Source organism: Aulonocara stuartgranti (assembly GCF_965226115.1).
Source record: "Aulonocara stuartgranti genome assembly, chromosome: 12".
Classification (NCBI taxonomy): Eukaryota; Metazoa; Chordata; class Actinopteri; order Cichliformes; family Cichlidae; genus Aulonocara; species Aulonocara stuartgranti.
The window spans coordinates 29,754,660-29,772,056 of record NC_138948.1 but is presented as its reverse complement, the minus strand read 5'-3'; the positions used below and the strand labels follow the sequence as shown (position 1 = coordinate 29,772,056).

General features: G+C 42.4%; 1 protein-coding gene and 1 long non-coding RNA gene across 2 annotated transcripts; one reads left to right on the top strand and one right to left on the bottom strand.

Annotated features, from left to right (window-relative positions):
- Positions 1 to 211: 211 nt before the first annotated feature.
- Positions 212 to 6,636, top strand: sdf2l1 (stromal cell-derived factor 2-like 1). Its single transcript, XM_082555254.1, has 3 exons — positions 212 to 455; positions 5,737 to 5,933; positions 6,029 to 6,636. The coding sequence occupies exons 1-3, from the start codon at positions 278 to 280 to the stop codon at positions 6,305 to 6,307; spliced, it is 654 nt and encodes a 217-aa protein (XP_082411380.1). The 5' UTR covers positions 212 to 277; the 3' UTR covers positions 6,308 to 6,636.
- Positions 6,637 to 8,488: 1,852 nt separating this feature from the next.
- On the bottom strand, positions 8,489 to 9,604 carry LOC309718180. Its single transcript, XR_014279904.1, has 4 exons — positions 9,502 to 9,604; positions 9,304 to 9,390; positions 9,061 to 9,199; positions 8,489 to 8,929 (listed from the first exon to the last, which is right to left on the bottom strand). It is a non-coding gene; the product is annotated as an uncharacterized lncRNA (long non-coding RNA).
- Between the last annotated feature and the right edge of the window lie 7,793 nt (positions 9,605 to 17,397).

Sequence of the window (17,397 nt, the reverse complement as noted above, 5' to 3'; positions counted from 1 at the left end):
ACCACGGTTATCCAATCATCATCATCATCATCATCATCATCATCATCATCAGAGGGACAGGCAGTTTAAATCGGGAATAACGTGTGAGGGGCGGAGCTGCTTCTGCATGAATCCTACTACTGTTTGTCGTTAACTGTTATAACGACGCATATGCCTATTCTGACCAATCACGTGTTGACATTGTCTTCCGTATTTTAGGACTTGTCAAGTGGTGATTGGTGGAAAGCAGCATTGCGGTTCGGAAGTGAGTGCCGGTCATGACAGCAGAGACACAAAGATGGAGGTGGTTGGTACTATCCGCGGGCTCATCAGGTCGTTGCTCTTCTTGCTGCTGTGGTCCAGCTGTGAAGGACGAGACTCGGAGCTCAGTTATGTGACCTGCGGCTCCCTAGTCAAACTGTTTAACACCAGACACAACGTCCGACTGCACTCCCACGACGTTAAGTACGGCTCAGGTAAGTGTTCAGAGAGCTGCCGGTGTACGGCCACAGCAGCTCTGAGGCGTCAGCATTGCGCTTACTGTGCTAGAAGAGCTTTGTAGAAGCAAAAAATACCCGGAAATTCAACCCGAGCACAACTTCCGACTACCTTTCCCCACGCTGAAGTTAAGAAGAGGTTCGCTCCATGATTGCATGTCTTAGTTAGTCTTTGGGAGCGTGCTGCTTTTGTGCTATAAGCACAAGAATGAGAAACTGATATTCCCATCAGTGCAGTTTGGCATTATAGAGTTACCTGCTTTATAAGAGCATCCATTAAGTCAGTGAGTTTGGGGTCGTCCCCATCAAGCACCAGGGTTAGGCTGACTTTCACATCTGCCATTTGGTAGAGAGGCTTTAAGTAAGGTTTGCATACTGTAACAGTGACTCACTGAAACTATGAAACTCACTTCTTTTTCATATCGTACGGTCCTAGCAGATGTTTCGGCCTTGTCCCTGAAAGTTGCTGGTTTGAAAGCGAGGTAATGCTTGTTACATGTGTAGCCAGCCTGGGACAAGTGCACATCCACTTTAGCCTCATGTGACGTCAAACTTTCTCAGATAAGTCATTTTAGAAGTGAATATAGCTGAAATCATAGAACAGCCTAGACTTTAACTGATGTCAAGTCAGCTTGCACTGACGTCTCTTTTGGGTCTCACATTTAAATGACAAAATCAACACTTTGAATTCAGATGTAGATATTATGTCTGCTTCATTTGTTATGGAATGACAGTTGAGCAGGCCTCACCCAGCTATCAAGCTACTTGTCAGTCAGTTTTCTGTTAATTTTTTGAACCATTGAAATCGGACATGTGTATAAAGATGACTGTGGATTTTGTAAAGCTGCTTAAATGAAATGTGGTGGTCTACAGGTATATTTGTCCCACAAAATATGGACCAAACTGTCCTGTAATAGTGGGAAAGGCAGGGCACACCTGGACAGGTCACTAGTCTGCACAAAGGGCAGTGGAGAACATTCAAACTCCACACTGAATCTAACTGTAGTCAGAACATTATAAGTTTGACAGGCTGCATCACAGAATAGAATATTCAATTTATTGAGCTTAACATAAAGGGTAATTGGCTCCACATATTAAGCACACAGTTACAAATCTGGGCTTTATATTGGATGGTGATTGTAAAATGGACAGACAAATGGCGTAGCATCTTTCATTTTAGAAAAATGGGTAAAGGTAAAAACCTATTCTCTGCAGGCAGCAGAGACAGTAAAACATGCCCACCCCTTCCTTATTGCGACTTTTAGTTAGGAGAAGTTGGAGATCATGCAGCATCATACAACAAAGTTGACATCCTGTCCACTGTTGCAAGCTGGCATTCCTGCAGGTCATGTACAGCTTGATTTTCGTAACCTGGCACATTGTGCCGTTACTGCTGCAGCTGGGTTGAAGACCGTATCATTTTGTCGGTTTTTACCCCTATTTTAATGACATATCAGTGCAGAAGCTCAAAGATGTACAGATAATACAGAAAGACATGTTGCAACAGTTTGAAAGGGTGAGACTTTGTGGAAAATACTTTGAAAACACGCACTGCAATGTCTTTGCTTCTAGTTTTCTTCTACTATATGAGTGCTGATGTGGCGGTATTGTCAGGTGGGAACATCTTGAGTCTCTAACCCATTCAAAACCCCAACTCACACCTTATGTCAAGTGACCTCAGTAGGTCACATGATAGGGTGGGCCAAGGTGTCACAGTGGTTTCAAGTGAAATCTCTGGGAAACGCAGCTAGCATCTCAAGCTTCAGTGATTTAGTAATGTAACATATTAGTTTTGTTTTTCTAAGCTCTAATGATGATGTTGATATTTATATAACAAAGGAATGGCCCACACCTGCCCATGAAATTCAGTTACAAAACAAATCTGGTTTCTTGCAAGTGTTGTTTGGGCAGAGCTGTAATGGCAGCTGCACTAGCTGCAGTCTTCCACGTGTATTTTTTTCCTGTGCTAGTGGTTGCTCTTTTCCTATCAGCATGTAAGGATGGACAAGAACAATTGTAAGTGTATGCTAGACTCATCTGTTCCGGAAAAACTGCAGCCTTGGTACATAAGCTCCCTACCATGCCAGTGGTACTTGACAGATAATTAAATAAATACACATTATTATAAATATTATATCAAAGGGTATCATAAGTATCAATTCTGGTGACATCCCTGATATATAACAATATAAAATATATACTTAAAGTCTGAACAGGGACGTCCACTTTTACACAAGATCTTCAACATGTGGATGTGACAGGATCTGATGTTGAATAATCTTGTGTACAGAGCGAGACTGATGGGGTAGCGAGCTATGTTGACCTTAAAGCCTTTCTTTCTATGTCAAAAAATTGGCCCTCTTTTTGCCCAGCTAAATCACCATAGCAACTTATTCACCATGGTAACCTGGTTGGGAGCAGGTTATGTGTTTTGGTTCAAAATTGTCTGCAAGAGATTCTTGAATGTTTAAGTGCATTAGACTGCTGTTCAACTTCACTGTCAGCTGTAAAGTACCAGCTGAGACTGCACTGTGTTGTCACTGGAATGTGCATGTGTTCAGCTGGTGCTGCAGAATGGCCAAATGTTTTCATACATAATTCTAAATACAGAATTAAGCTGCTTGTTCTCATTTATACTGCTAGAATTACAACTACTAGGACACAGGACATACACCAAGAATGAATGAATCAATGAATCTAATTAATTTCACTGTGATCTTCAGACAAAAGTGAAGTGTTTTCTACGTCTCCTATATTAGGCTGTGTGACAGTAACATTTTTACGCTATCAGTATTAATGTTAATAGTGATTTTTCTACTGCATTAAACTCTTGTCCTACTTGCAAAAGCATTACGTTTTACTGTTATATTGTCTTGATGTTCTTGTTTGGATTTTTGTCGTTGTCATCGTCATCTCTATCATCATTAGATCGTGTCTGATTGGAGTAGCCCACACTCAATGGGATGATGCAGTCCTTTTCTCGTGAGTGCGCTCAGAACCTGAAGTAGAGAGCCTGACTTATCACAGAAACCCAATAACAATCATGGCAATATACATTTCCTCCAAATAGCATTTCAGTTTTGTTATGGTAGTCAATGTTCAAAGAAAACTCAACTGTGTTGAACTTCCTTCATCGTTCACTCCTTCTGTCAGGAAGGCTTTATATCCTACGTCCCGATGAACAGAATTAAGTTTTTAGGATTTCATTACCTGGAAGATACCATAGAATAGTTTGTAACAACGCTGCTAGTTTCCTCTCAAGTATAAACCTACAGACTGCACACAGTCTCCAGCAATTTCTAACGGAAGAGTTTTATTCTATATCAAAAACCTATTGATTGTCCCTCAGCAGCGCCTGTTGATCTACTTGTTGTTTTCAGAGAGAAGTGCATATTCAATTCAATTCAATTTTATTTATATAGCGTCAAATCACAACAACAGTCGCCTCAAGGCGTACAGTAGATCCTACAATAATAGATACAGAGAAAAAAACAACAACAATCATATGACCCCCCCCCCCCCCCCTTATGAGCAAGCACTTTGGTGACAGTGGGAAGAAAAAACTCCCTTTTAACAGGAAGAAACCTCCAGCAGAACCAGGCTCAGGGAGGGGCGGCCATCTGCTGCAACCGGTTGGGGTGAGAGAAGGAAAACAGGATAAACACATGCTGTTGAATAGGCAGAGATGAATAACGGGTACGATTCAATGCAGAGAGGTCTATTAACACATTGTGAGTGAGAGAGGTGACTGGAAAGGAAAAGCTCAATGCATCATGGGAATCCCCCAGCAGCCTACGTCTATTGCAGCATAACTAAAGGAGGATTCAGGGTCACCTGGTCCAGCCCTAACTATATGCTTTAGCAAAAAGGAAGGTTTTAAGCCTAATCTTGAAAGTAGAGATAGTGTCTGTCTCCCGAATCCAAACTGGGCGCTGGTTCCACAGAAGAGGGGCCTGAAAACTGAAGGTGGGCCATTTATATGGATACACTGTAATAACATGGGAATGGTTGGTGATATTAAAGTCCTGTTTGTGGCACATTAGTATATGTGAGGGGGCAAACTCTTCAAGATGGATGGTGACCATGGTGGCCATTTAGAAGTCGGCCATCTTGGATACAACTTTTGTTTTTTTTCAATAGGAAGAGGGCCATGTGACACATCAAACTTATTGGTAATGTCACAAGAAAAACAATGGTGTGCTTGGTTTCAACGTAACTTTATTCTTTCATGAGTTATTTACAAGTTTCTGACCACTTATAAAATGTGTTCAATGTGCTGCCCATTGTGTTGGATTGTCAGTGCAACCCTCTTCTCCCACTCTTCATACACTGACAGCAACACCGCAGGAGAAATGCCAGCACAGGCATTCCAGTATTCGTAGTTTCAGGTGCTGCACATCTGGTATCTTCACACCATAGACAATTGCCTTCAGATGACCCCAAAGATAAAAGTCTAAGGGGGTCAGATTAGGAGACCTTGGGGGCCATTCAACTGGCCCACGGCTAATATCCGCCGAAGGGAAGTTCGACTAATGCCACTCTCCAGTGACGTGCTATGCTGTGGGCTCTTGCTGAATGAAGCTAGGACAGCCACTGCTGTTTCTTCATTAGTGACAGTTTTCTTGCGTCCACATATTGGGCAAATCCAACACTGAATCAGTTTCGCGAAACTTAGCAAGCAGTTTGCTAACTGTAGCATGGGAGATGGGTGGTCTCGTAGGGTGTCTTGCATTGAAATCTGCTGCAATGACCCGGTTACTGCGTTCACCAGATATCAACACAATTGTGATCCGCTCCTCACGTGTTAACCTCTTTGACATGTCAATGGCTGTGAACAAAGAGAAACTTGTAAATAACTCATGGAATAATAAAGTTACGTTGAAACGTTATTTACGTTGTTATTTTGGTTAGTAATGTTCTTGCTGTGCCATAACATCTAATTAGTGATTTCGATGGAATGCAGACTGTTATTGAAGTAAATGGGCAGAGTTGGAGATCATCTGCAGAAGGTTTTGGTTATATTAGCAAACCTTGAGAATGAAATTGTATATAATGGGCATATAGCCTGTTCTATGAGCACAATGCTCAACAACAAGTCTTTATCTACTTGGCTGCTGAATCTTAACAGGCTTGCATGCACTGAGCACTCTGTGCTTCATTGGTGGAACAGTAATTAATAATTCAAGATCAAAAGTACTATAAATGCATGATGCCTCGATGCCACTTAATTGTATAATTTTGTGTGTGTGTGTGTGTGTAGGCAGTGGACAGCAGTCTGTAACTGGAGTGGAGAATGCAGATGATGCCAACAGCTACTGGCAGGTTCGTGGGAAGCCCAACAATCCATGTCTGCGTGGTGCTCCCATCAAATGTGGCCAGGCCATTCGCATCACACACATGAAGACTGGACGAAACCTCCACACACACCACTTCAGCTCTCCTCTGTCTAATAACCAGGTCAGACACACACAACTGTTTCTCTTGCTCTTTTAAACACATGTGGATGTTCACCAGGGTACAAATGCTTCCCTTCTCCTCTGCACCATCCACAGGAGGTGAGTGCTTTCGGAGAGAATGGCGAGGGTGACGACCTGGACGTGTGGACGGTTCAGTGTGAAGGCATTCACTGGGAGCGCGACGAGGCTGTGCGCTTCAAACACTTGGGCACAGACGTCTTCCTGAGTGTGACGGGCGAACAGTATGGCCACCCCATACGTGGACAGCGGGAGGTGCACGGCATGAGCTCCCCCAATCAGCACAACTGGTGGCGTACTATGGAGGGTGTCTTCATCCAGCCCAGCCAGGAACCGCTGCGCCACGATGAACTCTGACATCATCATCATCATCATTAGGAGACATGAGCATGGACATGCTTCTGCCTGGACCTGATGTATGACTTGACTGAGAAATCTTTTCTATGTGAAGCACTCGGGGTGTTTTGTGACATGAAGGGGGTTGGCAGGCATTATTTGTGTGTACGTAGTGTAGCCTCAATATGTTCTTTCAGCTTCTTCCTTGGAGAATGTGATGAGGGATAACATTGAGCCAGGGGAGATGCATGAGGATGGCTATAGCCCTGAAGAAAACTATCATTTGATTAATTTTGTCCAGAAATACATAATGACATGTACTGTATGTAATAAAGCCTTTCTTTATTTCATATTTGGTGTATATAGGTGTAATTAGAGCACACTTCACTGTCTGTCTTTTCGCCACTGTTCCTGTGTTTGCAAGGTTCTGGTATCTGGATTCTTTGCTGAGCTTATCTAAGCTTAGCAGGTTGTCTAGATGTCTCCTGCTACCTTAACTCTAGCTGCTGCATTGGGATTGGCACAACACAAGACTGGCTCCGTTATTGATCCTGTCAGCCTTTGTTTACACTGCAGTGTACAACCTGCCAGACTCACAAGGTGGCAGAATACTCCACCTCAGTGCTGAGTCCAATTACAATGCTTGGTTATTTATTGTAATGTGTAACAGTTGATTGTTTTACTGCGCTTTTGTAGAGTGTTGCAATGGAGGAAAACCCTTATCTTGTGACCCCATAGTCCCCCGTAGCACAATGTTGGAGGTCTTTCACAAAGGGACCACAAGCACTCTGCTCACTGTGAGTTTTCTACTGTGGCTCAGGAGATCGAGCAGTCTGGGCAAGATACTAACCCTACGTTGCAGTATGAAAGTGTGTGAATGTTAGAAAGCGCACTCTAGTTTTTTCATAAAGGCAAACTTTAAGAATGGCTCTGTGATGGAGATCAGGGCCCGTATCCCTAAAGAATCTTTGTGCAAAAAGTGGCTCCTAGCGGCCAAATTCTAAGAAAATTCTCAGAGTCATGACGTTTTCTTAGAATTTCCCCTAAAAGTGACACGACTATCCCAGTTAATATAAAAGCTATTCCTCGAGATTCCTAGCGCTTAAAAGGGCTCCTAAGGTGAGATCTGCTAAGAGCAGGGAAGAGGACTTTTAGTGGCTTAGGAGTTCCCCTAAGTAGCTGCACAAAATGGCCAACAGAAGAGGCAGGAGAGATGTCCTGCAAACACTGGATGACAGGGAATTATTGAGACGCTACAGATTGGATCGTGCAGGAATCATGTTTGTGGTGGATCTCCTTAGAGATGCAATTACTTCACCAACTCGACGCCACAACGCTATTACACCGGAGACTAAAGTAATCACAACCCTGAGGTATTTGGCAACCGGGAAAATGCAACAATGCAGCAGTGATGACTTGGGTCTGTCCCAATCCTCCGTCAGCAGTCATCACCCAAACACTGACAGCTTTGTCACAACCTAATATTGTGAGACAATTTGTTTCATTCCCGCTGGATGCCCGCACTTTACACACACATAAAAGGGCATTTATGGACATTGCAGGATTCCCTGGCGTTGTGGGTGTAATTGATGGAACACATGTGAGAATAATTGCACCATCAGAGGACGAGGCTGTCTTTGTTAACAGGAGGAATTTCCACAGCATCAATGTGCAAATAGTATTCAATGCGGCCTGTAAGATTTTGGACATTGTGGCTAAATGGCCAGGCTCCACACATGATGCGAGAATGCTCTCCGAGAGTAGCATCAGACAGCTTTTTGAGAGACGCTATGTGCCAGCTAATTACCACTTGTTAGTGGACAGTGGCTACCCATGCAAACCATGGCTCCTTACACCTTATCTCCAGCCACGCCAAGGGCCCCAACTAAACTATAACAGGTAAGCCAAACAATACAAAAATCATGGAAATGAAATGCAAGCAATATGTTAGAGCATCCAAGTAGTGCAATATTTCCATCAAATAATTAAAGGTCTCTGTATTCTATTGTAGGGCCCACAAGACAACAAGAGCAGTGGTGGAGCGTGGCATAGGCCAGCTTAAGAGGCGCTTTCATGTTCTCCACAGAGAGATGCGGCTGAGGCCTGAAAAAGTCAGCAAAGTCATCATAGCCTGTGCAATATTACACAATATTTGCAAGGTTAGACAGATTGCAGAACCTCTGGAGGATGGTGGTGAAGAAGATATTTACATTCCACAGGGGAACCTAGCCCAGAGTGGACTGCCTTACAGGGCAAACTTCACAAATTTACATTTCAGGCAAGCTGTAGCCCCATGTCTTTTGAGAACTTGTGATGGTATTAAGAACTACCACAGTTTTACTGCACATCACCTGCAATTGTTAAATGCAAGACACAGAACACAATCTGTAAATGGTTTATTTTTTAGGTGTTCAATTTTAAGGCGGTAGTACTCCTCCTGAAGGGAAAGGACTTTTTTGTTGTTGTTCAAACACATCAATTGTGAGTTGCAATCTGCTCTCCTGCAGGGATGCTGACAGAGCAGGTGCTGCGGATGGGAATGGTGTTTGATCCGCCGGGCTATCCTGAGTAGCAGCTGCAGATAGTTCAGGCGGCAATCTCATCGGCAAACTTGATGGGCCCGGTTCTTGTGATGGCTCCATGCTACAGAAATACATAGGCCTAGTTTAATTATTGTTTTGATTAAATTAATTTAATACAATGAGCATGGATAACACATGAAATGGCTTCTGCAATGAATAAACACTGTAGATATGAATAACCCTATGTCCTACCTTTGCTGCACTTCAAGGGCCTGCATCATTGATGTGTCAATGCCTGTTGGCAGCCCGGTGACACTGACCTCAGAGTGTCCCAGGACTTGAAAGACAGTGTCAGCCACCTGGGACAGCCGCTTTGCAGGTGGTCCACCCCCTAGAAAGAAACAGTCAATGAACACAGTACTTAGGCATGTAAATTAACTTTGCCAGCAGGCGCAAGTTGCCAGATTATGTGGTAGGCTATAATATTTTGCTCACCTGTGAGTGAGGATTCCTGCTTGTGTGCTGCAATCTCATCTTTTGCCTTGGACTGCAGCACATATCACCTTATCTCACAACCGTCGCCTGTCCGCACCACCAGTGGAAAAGAGGCATTGATTATTTGGGATATTGTGTCCCAGGCGCGCCTCTTGCCTTGGCTAGTGACAGTTGGGCCAAATTTTCCTCGTAACATACCTTTATGTTCATTCACCAACTGGGCCAGCAACAAACCTTGCTCCTCAGTCCAGTTCGGCTTGCGAGTCCTTTTTTCTCCATTTTCTGTGTTTGTAGGATATTTGTTAACAAGCCTTTATAAATAGACCAGCCAGCAATCACAGACATTGATAAAAGCTGAGCCGTGTTACCCTCATTAAGACCACACTGGACTTGTAACGTTGTGATTTCTACTTCATTAAGGACAGCCCCTTGAGATAGGCCATCTTGTTTTCAATGGGGTCCATATGGGAGTGAAAGTACAAAATATGCCAGCTAGGATATTAATATGAGCAAATAAGACACGAATCATTATTTGAACAGGGTGTAATGAGTTTAAGTTTTCACATATTTTAGATTCTAATGTTAGGCTATAACCCCTACAGCTTACTATTCATTTTCCAGATATTTTCTTGAATGTGAAATATTATTCACAATTACAGTCAGCGTAAGATTAGAGTGTATAATTATGTTTATTGATTTGAGGGTACATCCTTTGCTCATTATCACCAAAAACTCATTTCCATCAAACTTGTAGGATCAACCAATCACGGCTTTTGAAATGATGACTCATACCTAGCAACGGGGTCAACCACACCTCCTCACTAAGATAAGATTTTCCATCCATTCCTTGCTCAGAGTTCACTGAAAATGTTCTGGAATCACTTCTAAGCTAAAGCTCCTGGCAAGGAATTTTTAGGTTAAGTTAGGAGCTCTCTGAGAGGATTCTCAGAATCTTTAGGGATACGGGCCCAGGATAGCAGCCTTTGATACTCGAGTAATTAACATAATTTTAAAATGCTTTAATTAGCCATTCATCTTAAATAGTAGCCTAAGTGAGGAACACGAGTCATTATGTTGTGTATTCATTCAGCATATTTAACAAATTCAGTAATACCGAAGCTCCAGTTTTTCAGTGCTGTCAGCAGATGTACTGTGCTCCATCTGTCAACAACCACCTCTGCTATATCAAGTAAAAACACAAAAGGACCAGCAAAATGATGAATGGATTGAACAGTGGAATGACATCAGTTTTATTATTAAATGTTAAAATATGGAAGATGATGGTAAACACTACTGCTTTTCGCTCTCTCATTTGTTATGTCCCCAGGCTAGTCTAGGGGTTAGAAGGGACCAACATAAAGGTAAATAGTGAAGGAAGAGCCAAGATGGTAAGTTAAAAGGTTTATTTCTTGCTAGAAATTCTAATTCAGTTCTAGTTCAGACTGAGGGTTAACTTCAGGGAGAGGTGAGACCAACATAGCAAACAAAACATCCCTGATATGAAAATAAAAGGAACTTGCCTAACACAAAGAAAACAAAATATACAACCTGTAACAAGTGCCACCTGGCAGTTTGTTGCTCTCTGCCAGGTGATTGGCTGAAGAGCTTTGAAAAGGTAGTGAGTGTGTGGGGTGAGGTCAGTGCTCTTCTGTGGAAAAAAACAGGTGATTAATTCACTCGGGTGCGAGTGGGTATATTGTCGTGTGACTACGAGTTTTAATAGAAGAATTGATCAAGCCCTAGATTGACTGCGTGCAGGGAAACTGATCAATATTCTGTGCTGTCTCTGCTGTCCTTTTTCGTCCTTTTGATTGATTTGTAATTTTGTTTTGGTTAGTCCGTCCAGCTGTAAAGGGGGTTGTTGGTTGGGAGTGAGTTGTGTAAGGGTGGACTAACCTCCCTTTTTGTTTTTTGTTTGTGCCACTTCTCTTTATATCCCAGATTGCAGGTCATGCATTCCCAGCTGTGCTGAGACCTGAATTGTTTGCAGTGCTTGCCACAGATAAATCGATTGCAGTGTCGCTAAACGGGGTGTGACAGTTTGCAGTGTTGTTATTTTTTGCACTGTTTGTGTGGTAAGTCTCATGTGCTGCTGGGATATCAGCAGGACGTGTTTTAAGTTCTGTCTGAAAATAACTGGGAAATTGTATGTTTAATTAATGTAATAAATAAATTATCAATTTATTTCCTTGCCCCTTTTACTCGTACCTTGTCCTCTGTTACAAACCTATAACCTACCTAACATCACATAAACAGGAGGAAACAGGGAATCAAAACAAAAGGCAGCTCTCCCCTACAAGCAGTCTGAACTCAGAAACACAAAATGCACATACAAGTCAAAAAGGCATGCAATCCTGCACAGGTACAGCAATCAAAATGGCCAGGGGGCCCAGAAAAACAGCTCCACAGGCATTAAGTAGTGCTCTGCTGATTGGCAATTAGGTGGATTCTGTGAGCAGCATCCAATCAGGACAGAGGAGGTGGAACCTAGACAGAACATAGGGCATTAGTTCATAAAGGAAAACCAACATCCTCCTGAACACATTTTAAATGGAATCTCATTGAAGTTTGGCCTTTAACAGTGTAGGGTATACCCTAACAGCTGTAGACTAAGAGCTGATTTAGGCTTCTGCAGGGACTCTGTAGAGACTCCCACATAACCTATATGATGTACAGCAATTGTTGCTTTTTGTTTACTTTGTATGGAAAAAGGTTTGCAACTTGTACAGAAGTTCTCTTGTGCAGTCCTCTGAAAATATAACACCTCAGTCTTATCAGAAGAGTTTTTGGTTATATCAAAAGTATATAGATTCTCCTTTGGCTTCCTGTCATTTATCTGAATTGCAGTGATGTTTTCAGGCTGGATTATTGATCCAGTAGTCGCATAATGTTGTTTTTTACTGCAGTGAACAAGCTGTATCTTTCTATATAAATTAAATTAAAGTACATTGCTGATAGGTCACCAAGCAACTGCAACATCACAATGATTTGAATTTAGTAAATCTATCCCATAGCACATAAAAATTAAATCAATCTTATTTTCTTATATTTTACTCTTGTGAACCAAAGTCATTTCTCATCTCATGTCCTCCTCCTTGTTAAGGATTAGGGGGAGGAAATTCCATGATCTGTGCAATTTTATTATACAGATTGTTTGTATGCCAGTGATCCATTACAATAATTTATGGGACAGCGTTTTCTCCTCCTCTTTCATAAATGATGCTCCAGTGTTTCCTATGCTAATGGAAGCACTGAAGCTCCTTTATTTTGTATTTAAAGAATAGAGATAGAGAAACAGCTCTTATTATTGCTACCACACAGATACCTCTGGCTCACCTTTCTCTCAGTTAGGAACCTTCTGAAGCAAAATGGACTGTGTAAAAAAAGTAAGTGGAAATGCATATGAGGGTTTGAAGGGACTGAACAGGCCGATCCCAATAGTTGCCACTGGATCAGTGTGACATGTTACCTTTCCAGGGAGGTGTCCGTTGGGATATGCAGTAGGTTATTTCAGAGGGGTTTGTGGTTGTGATGTACAAATGATGCAGATTTAACACTGAAGTATGAATGCACAATGAAATCTTCTCAAGAAGAAGGTATTCATTGTCTGCAGTTGCATTTAGTTTTTCAGCAGTTTGTCTCTATGGCCACAGTTATCAAATGGACTGGTTCCTATATTTTCTAGTCTGAGCACTCACCAAAAGTTGAGTCTCTTCATCTGGATGCAGTATTTTCAGTGGAACGTTTCGTCACTCGTCCAAGTGACTTCCTCAGTCTCCGCTGACTGCAAGTTTCCCAAACCTTATAAACAGTACATTTGCATAATGACTGACTTTGCATAATAACTAGCACCACAACCACAAACCCCTCTGAAATAACCTATGGCTTGGAATTGAGTTCCTTGATCATTAATATGCAAATTCTTATGACATCAACAACCACTGATCAAAGACCACTGATCAATGGCCATGAGTACCATATACAGAGAGTTGGGGAATGGCTGCAATCACAGCATTGTAAGATGGTGACAGATGTACCCTTAGGCCCCCTCCTTGATTCAGAGATGGTCTTTCCCTTTTCACGTAAATGGCCTCTTTGACTCCCTTCTCAAACCAACGTTCCTCCCTGTACAGGATCTGTACATTCTTATTGCTGAAAGAGTGTCCACCGTAGGTGTAAATTGACTGAGTCCTAGCCTGACGAGTTGGCTGTTCTGTGTTCTGCCGTCCACTTTGCCAGAGGTTGTTTGGTTTACCTAATGTATGGCAGTCCTCCTGGCACTTAACAGTGTACACTATATTACTCTATTTGTGTCGGGGGACCCGATCCTTGCGGTGGACCAATTTTTGGTGCAACGTGTTTTGGGGTTTAAAAGCCACAGAAATGCAGTGTTTAGAAAAAATGCGTCTCAACTGTTCCGATACTCTTGACACATACGGGATTACTAGGTTTTTGTTTAGGCAGCAGTTGTCCTTCTCTCCTGGATCGACTGGAGCTTTCTTTAAGTGTCTTTAGGTGTCAAATAAACAATCTTGAATCTTCCCAGCTTTAACAAATGTCCGGCTGGGATAACCACATTAAATCAGGGCCTTCTTAATGTGATGTTCTTCTGATTCCCTGGCTGCTGTGTCTGTGGGGATGGTGTTCGCTCTGTGTTGTAGCATCCTCATGACACTCAATCTATGCTCCAGTAGATGATGAGAGTCAAACCTTAAATACGTATGCGTAGGTTTATGGTACACATCACCTTTTAGATGTCCCCCATTACTGATGGAAATCTCACAGTCTAAGAAGGCTAACCTGCCCCTTTTCATATCCTCTCTGGTGAATTTGATGTGTTGGTCCACAGAGATAATTTGATCTGTGAATTTTGGTAAGTCCTGAGACTTGATTTTCACCCAGGTGTCATCCACATACCTAAACCAATGACTTGGTGGTGTTCCAGGGTAGGATAACAAAGCCCTCTTTTCCACTTCTTTGATGGCCTGTCCCAGCAATGCAAAACCCCAGCATCCAACATCAGCACGGAGGAGACGAAGGCACTCATAAGTAGTCCTGGACTCAGCAGCTCCACAGTAGTTTTTCAGTTGCACATACAGCTAATTTTCAAATTCAGCACCTTGATCATGATGCGCTCGTGCTGGAAAGCCAAATCTTAGAGCATAGTCATGAAAGATTTTGCATGCAGCAGTTTTACCTGATTTGGAAGTTGTAGCCTGGGCAAAAAGTGTAAAATGGTCAATGACTACAATAATGTATTCATAACTGGTCTTGCACTTTTCAAGGTGTGGGAAATCAATTGATATGAGTTCAAAAGGTTGAGTATTGACAATATTAGTCAGTGGAGCTCTGATCTCATGACATGGCTTCTTCTATTCAATTCAATTCAATTTTATTTATATAGAGCCAAATCACAACAAAAGTCGCTTCAAGGCGCTTCATAGATACAGAGAAAAACCCAACAAGCAATTTGACGACAGTGGGAAAGAAAAACTCCCTTTTAACAGGAAGAAACCTCCGGCAGAACCAGGCTCAGGGAGGGGCGGCCATCTGCTGCGGCCGGTTGGGGTGAGAGAAGGAAGACAGGATAAAAGACATGCTGTGGAAGAGAGACAGAGGTTAATAACAGATATGATTCAATGCAGAGGTCTATTAACACATTGTGAGTGAGAAAGGTGACTGGAAAGGAAAAACTCAATGCATCATGGGAATCCCCCAGCAGCCTAGATCTATTGCAGCATGACTAAGGGAGGGTTCAGGGTCACCTGGTCCAGCCCTAACTATATGCTTTAGCAAAAAGGAAAGTTTTAAGCCTAATCTTAAAAGTAGGTGTCTGTCTCCCAAATCCAAAAGGGAAGCTGGTTCCACAGAAGAGGGGCCTGAAAACTGAAGGTGGGCCATTTATATGGATACACTGTAATAACATGGGAATGGTTGGTGATATTAAAGTCCTGTTTGTGGCACATTAGTACTGTATATGTGAGGGGGCAAACTCTTCAAGATGGGTGGTGTCCATGGTCAGTGTTGGGGAGTAACGGAATACATGTTACGTATTTAAAATACAAAATATGAGTAACTGTATTCCGTTACAGTTACCGTTTAAAAAGGTGGTATTCAGAATACAGTTTCTTTGTTGAAATAAATGGATTACACTGCGGTACTTTCCTGTTTCATATTGTCGCGGGTCAGGACTGTTTGGGTTTTCTTTGACAGCTACGTTCTTTTGTTCCAGGCGGCAGCGTTACGGTTGCCATGGTTACAGGGCGACGCTCTCTCTCTCTCTCTGCGACTGTGTGTTTCCTGGGTGAGAGAGCGCCTTTTCGTTGTTGTTGTTGTGCTAAGCTAACAGGCAGAATGCTACAAGCATAGCTCTAAAGAATGTAGCATCATGGGCAGTGTAGTCCGTGTTGCAGGGAGAATGGACTGCCATACACGTTATATGTCTGTGAGCGCGAGGAGGGAGAAAAAGGGGAGTGGAAAGGTACGAGTTGTCATCGAGCAAAAATGGGAGCTGGAAGCATGTAAATATAATAATAACCACTGCAGCCAAGAAGAGAGCGTGACGAGCCCAGTTGTAAGTAAGCTATTAAGACTCGACTGTACGCTGTGTTCGTGTTTTCCTCCGAAAACAATAAGTTCAACGCCTCTCTCTGTCTCTCGCAAGAAAAGTTGACCCACACAACAAAGTAAAGCTATTTTTCGGCTACGAGCTGACAGGGACCCCGCCGTATTAGTCAGAGGTCCCTTTACTACAGTTCGGAGTCGCGGACCTTCAGTAATAGTAATAAATCACACAGCAATAGTACATTCACGTTGTTGTAAAAAGCATGATAATATATTAAGTAATCCAAAGTATTCAGAATACGTTACTGTCATTGAGTAACGTAACGGAATACGTTACAGAATACATTTTGGGGCATGTATTCTGTATTCTGTAATGGAATACATTTTAAAAGTAACCTTCCCAACACTGACCATGGTGGCCATTTAGAAGTCAGCCATCTTGGATACAACTTTTGTTTTTTTCAATAGGAAGAGGGCCATGTGACACATCAAACTTATTGGTAATGTCACAAGAACTTGTATTTTTATTTTTTATTTTTTATTCCTATTTATTCTATTTATCCCCTTTGTATATTTTATTTATATTTGTCTCTGTATTTATATATGTGTGTGTGTGTGTGTGTGTATATATATATATATATATATAACAGTTCTGTAACTGTAACTTCGGTCGTTGCTGTGCTTTTTTTGGAAGTCGAATTTCCCAGAGGAACCCACCCGAGGGATTAATAAAGTTCTATCTTATCTCTCTCTCTTATCTTAAGAAAAACAATGGTGTGCTTGGTTTCAACGTAACTTTATTCTTTCATGAGTTATTTACAAGTTTCTGACCACTTATAAAATGTGTTCAATGTGCTGCCCATTGTGTTGGATTGTCAGTGCAACCCTCTTCTCCCACTCTTCATACACTGACAGCAACACCGCAGGAGAAATGCCAGCACAGGCATTCCAGTATTTGTAGTTTCAGGTGCTGCACATCTGGTATCTTCACACCATAGACAATTGCCTTCAGATGACCCCAAAGATAAAAGTCTAAGGGGGTCAGATCAGGAGACCTTGGGGGCCATTCCACTGGCCCACGGCGACCAATCCACTTTCCAGGAAACTGTTCATCTAGGAATGCTCGGACCTGGCACCCATAATGTGGTGGTGCACCGTGTTGCTGGAAAAACTCAGGGAACGTGCCAGCTTCAGTGCATAAAGAGGGAAACACATCATCATGTAGCGATTTCAAATATCCAGTGGCCTTGAGGTTTCCATTGATGAAGAATGGACCCACTATTGTTTTACCCCATATACCACACCAAACCATCACTTTTGTTGGTCCAACAGTCTTGGAGGGATCCATCCAATGTGGGTTAGTGTCAGACCAATAGCGGTGGTTTTGTTTGCTAACTTCACCATTCACATAAAAGTTTGCCTCATCACTGAACAAAATCTTCTGCGTGAACTGAGGTTCCTGTTCCAGTTTTTGTTTTGCCCATTCTGCAAATTCTGTGCGCCAATTTGGGTCATCCTCGTTGAGATGCT

Coding starts and splice junctions, on each gene's coding strand:
- sdf2l1 (XM_082555254.1), top strand. CDS start 278: ATGGAGGTGGTTGGTACTATCCGCGGGCTCATCAGGTCGTTGCTCTTC. Junction 456..5,736: donor CGACGTTAAGTACGGCTCAG/GTAAGTGTTCAG, acceptor GTGTGTGTGTAG/GCAGTGGACAGCAGTCTGTA. Junction 5,934..6,028: donor CTCCTCTGTCTAATAACCAG/GTCAGACACACA, acceptor CACCATCCACAG/GAGGTGAGTGCTTTCGGAGA.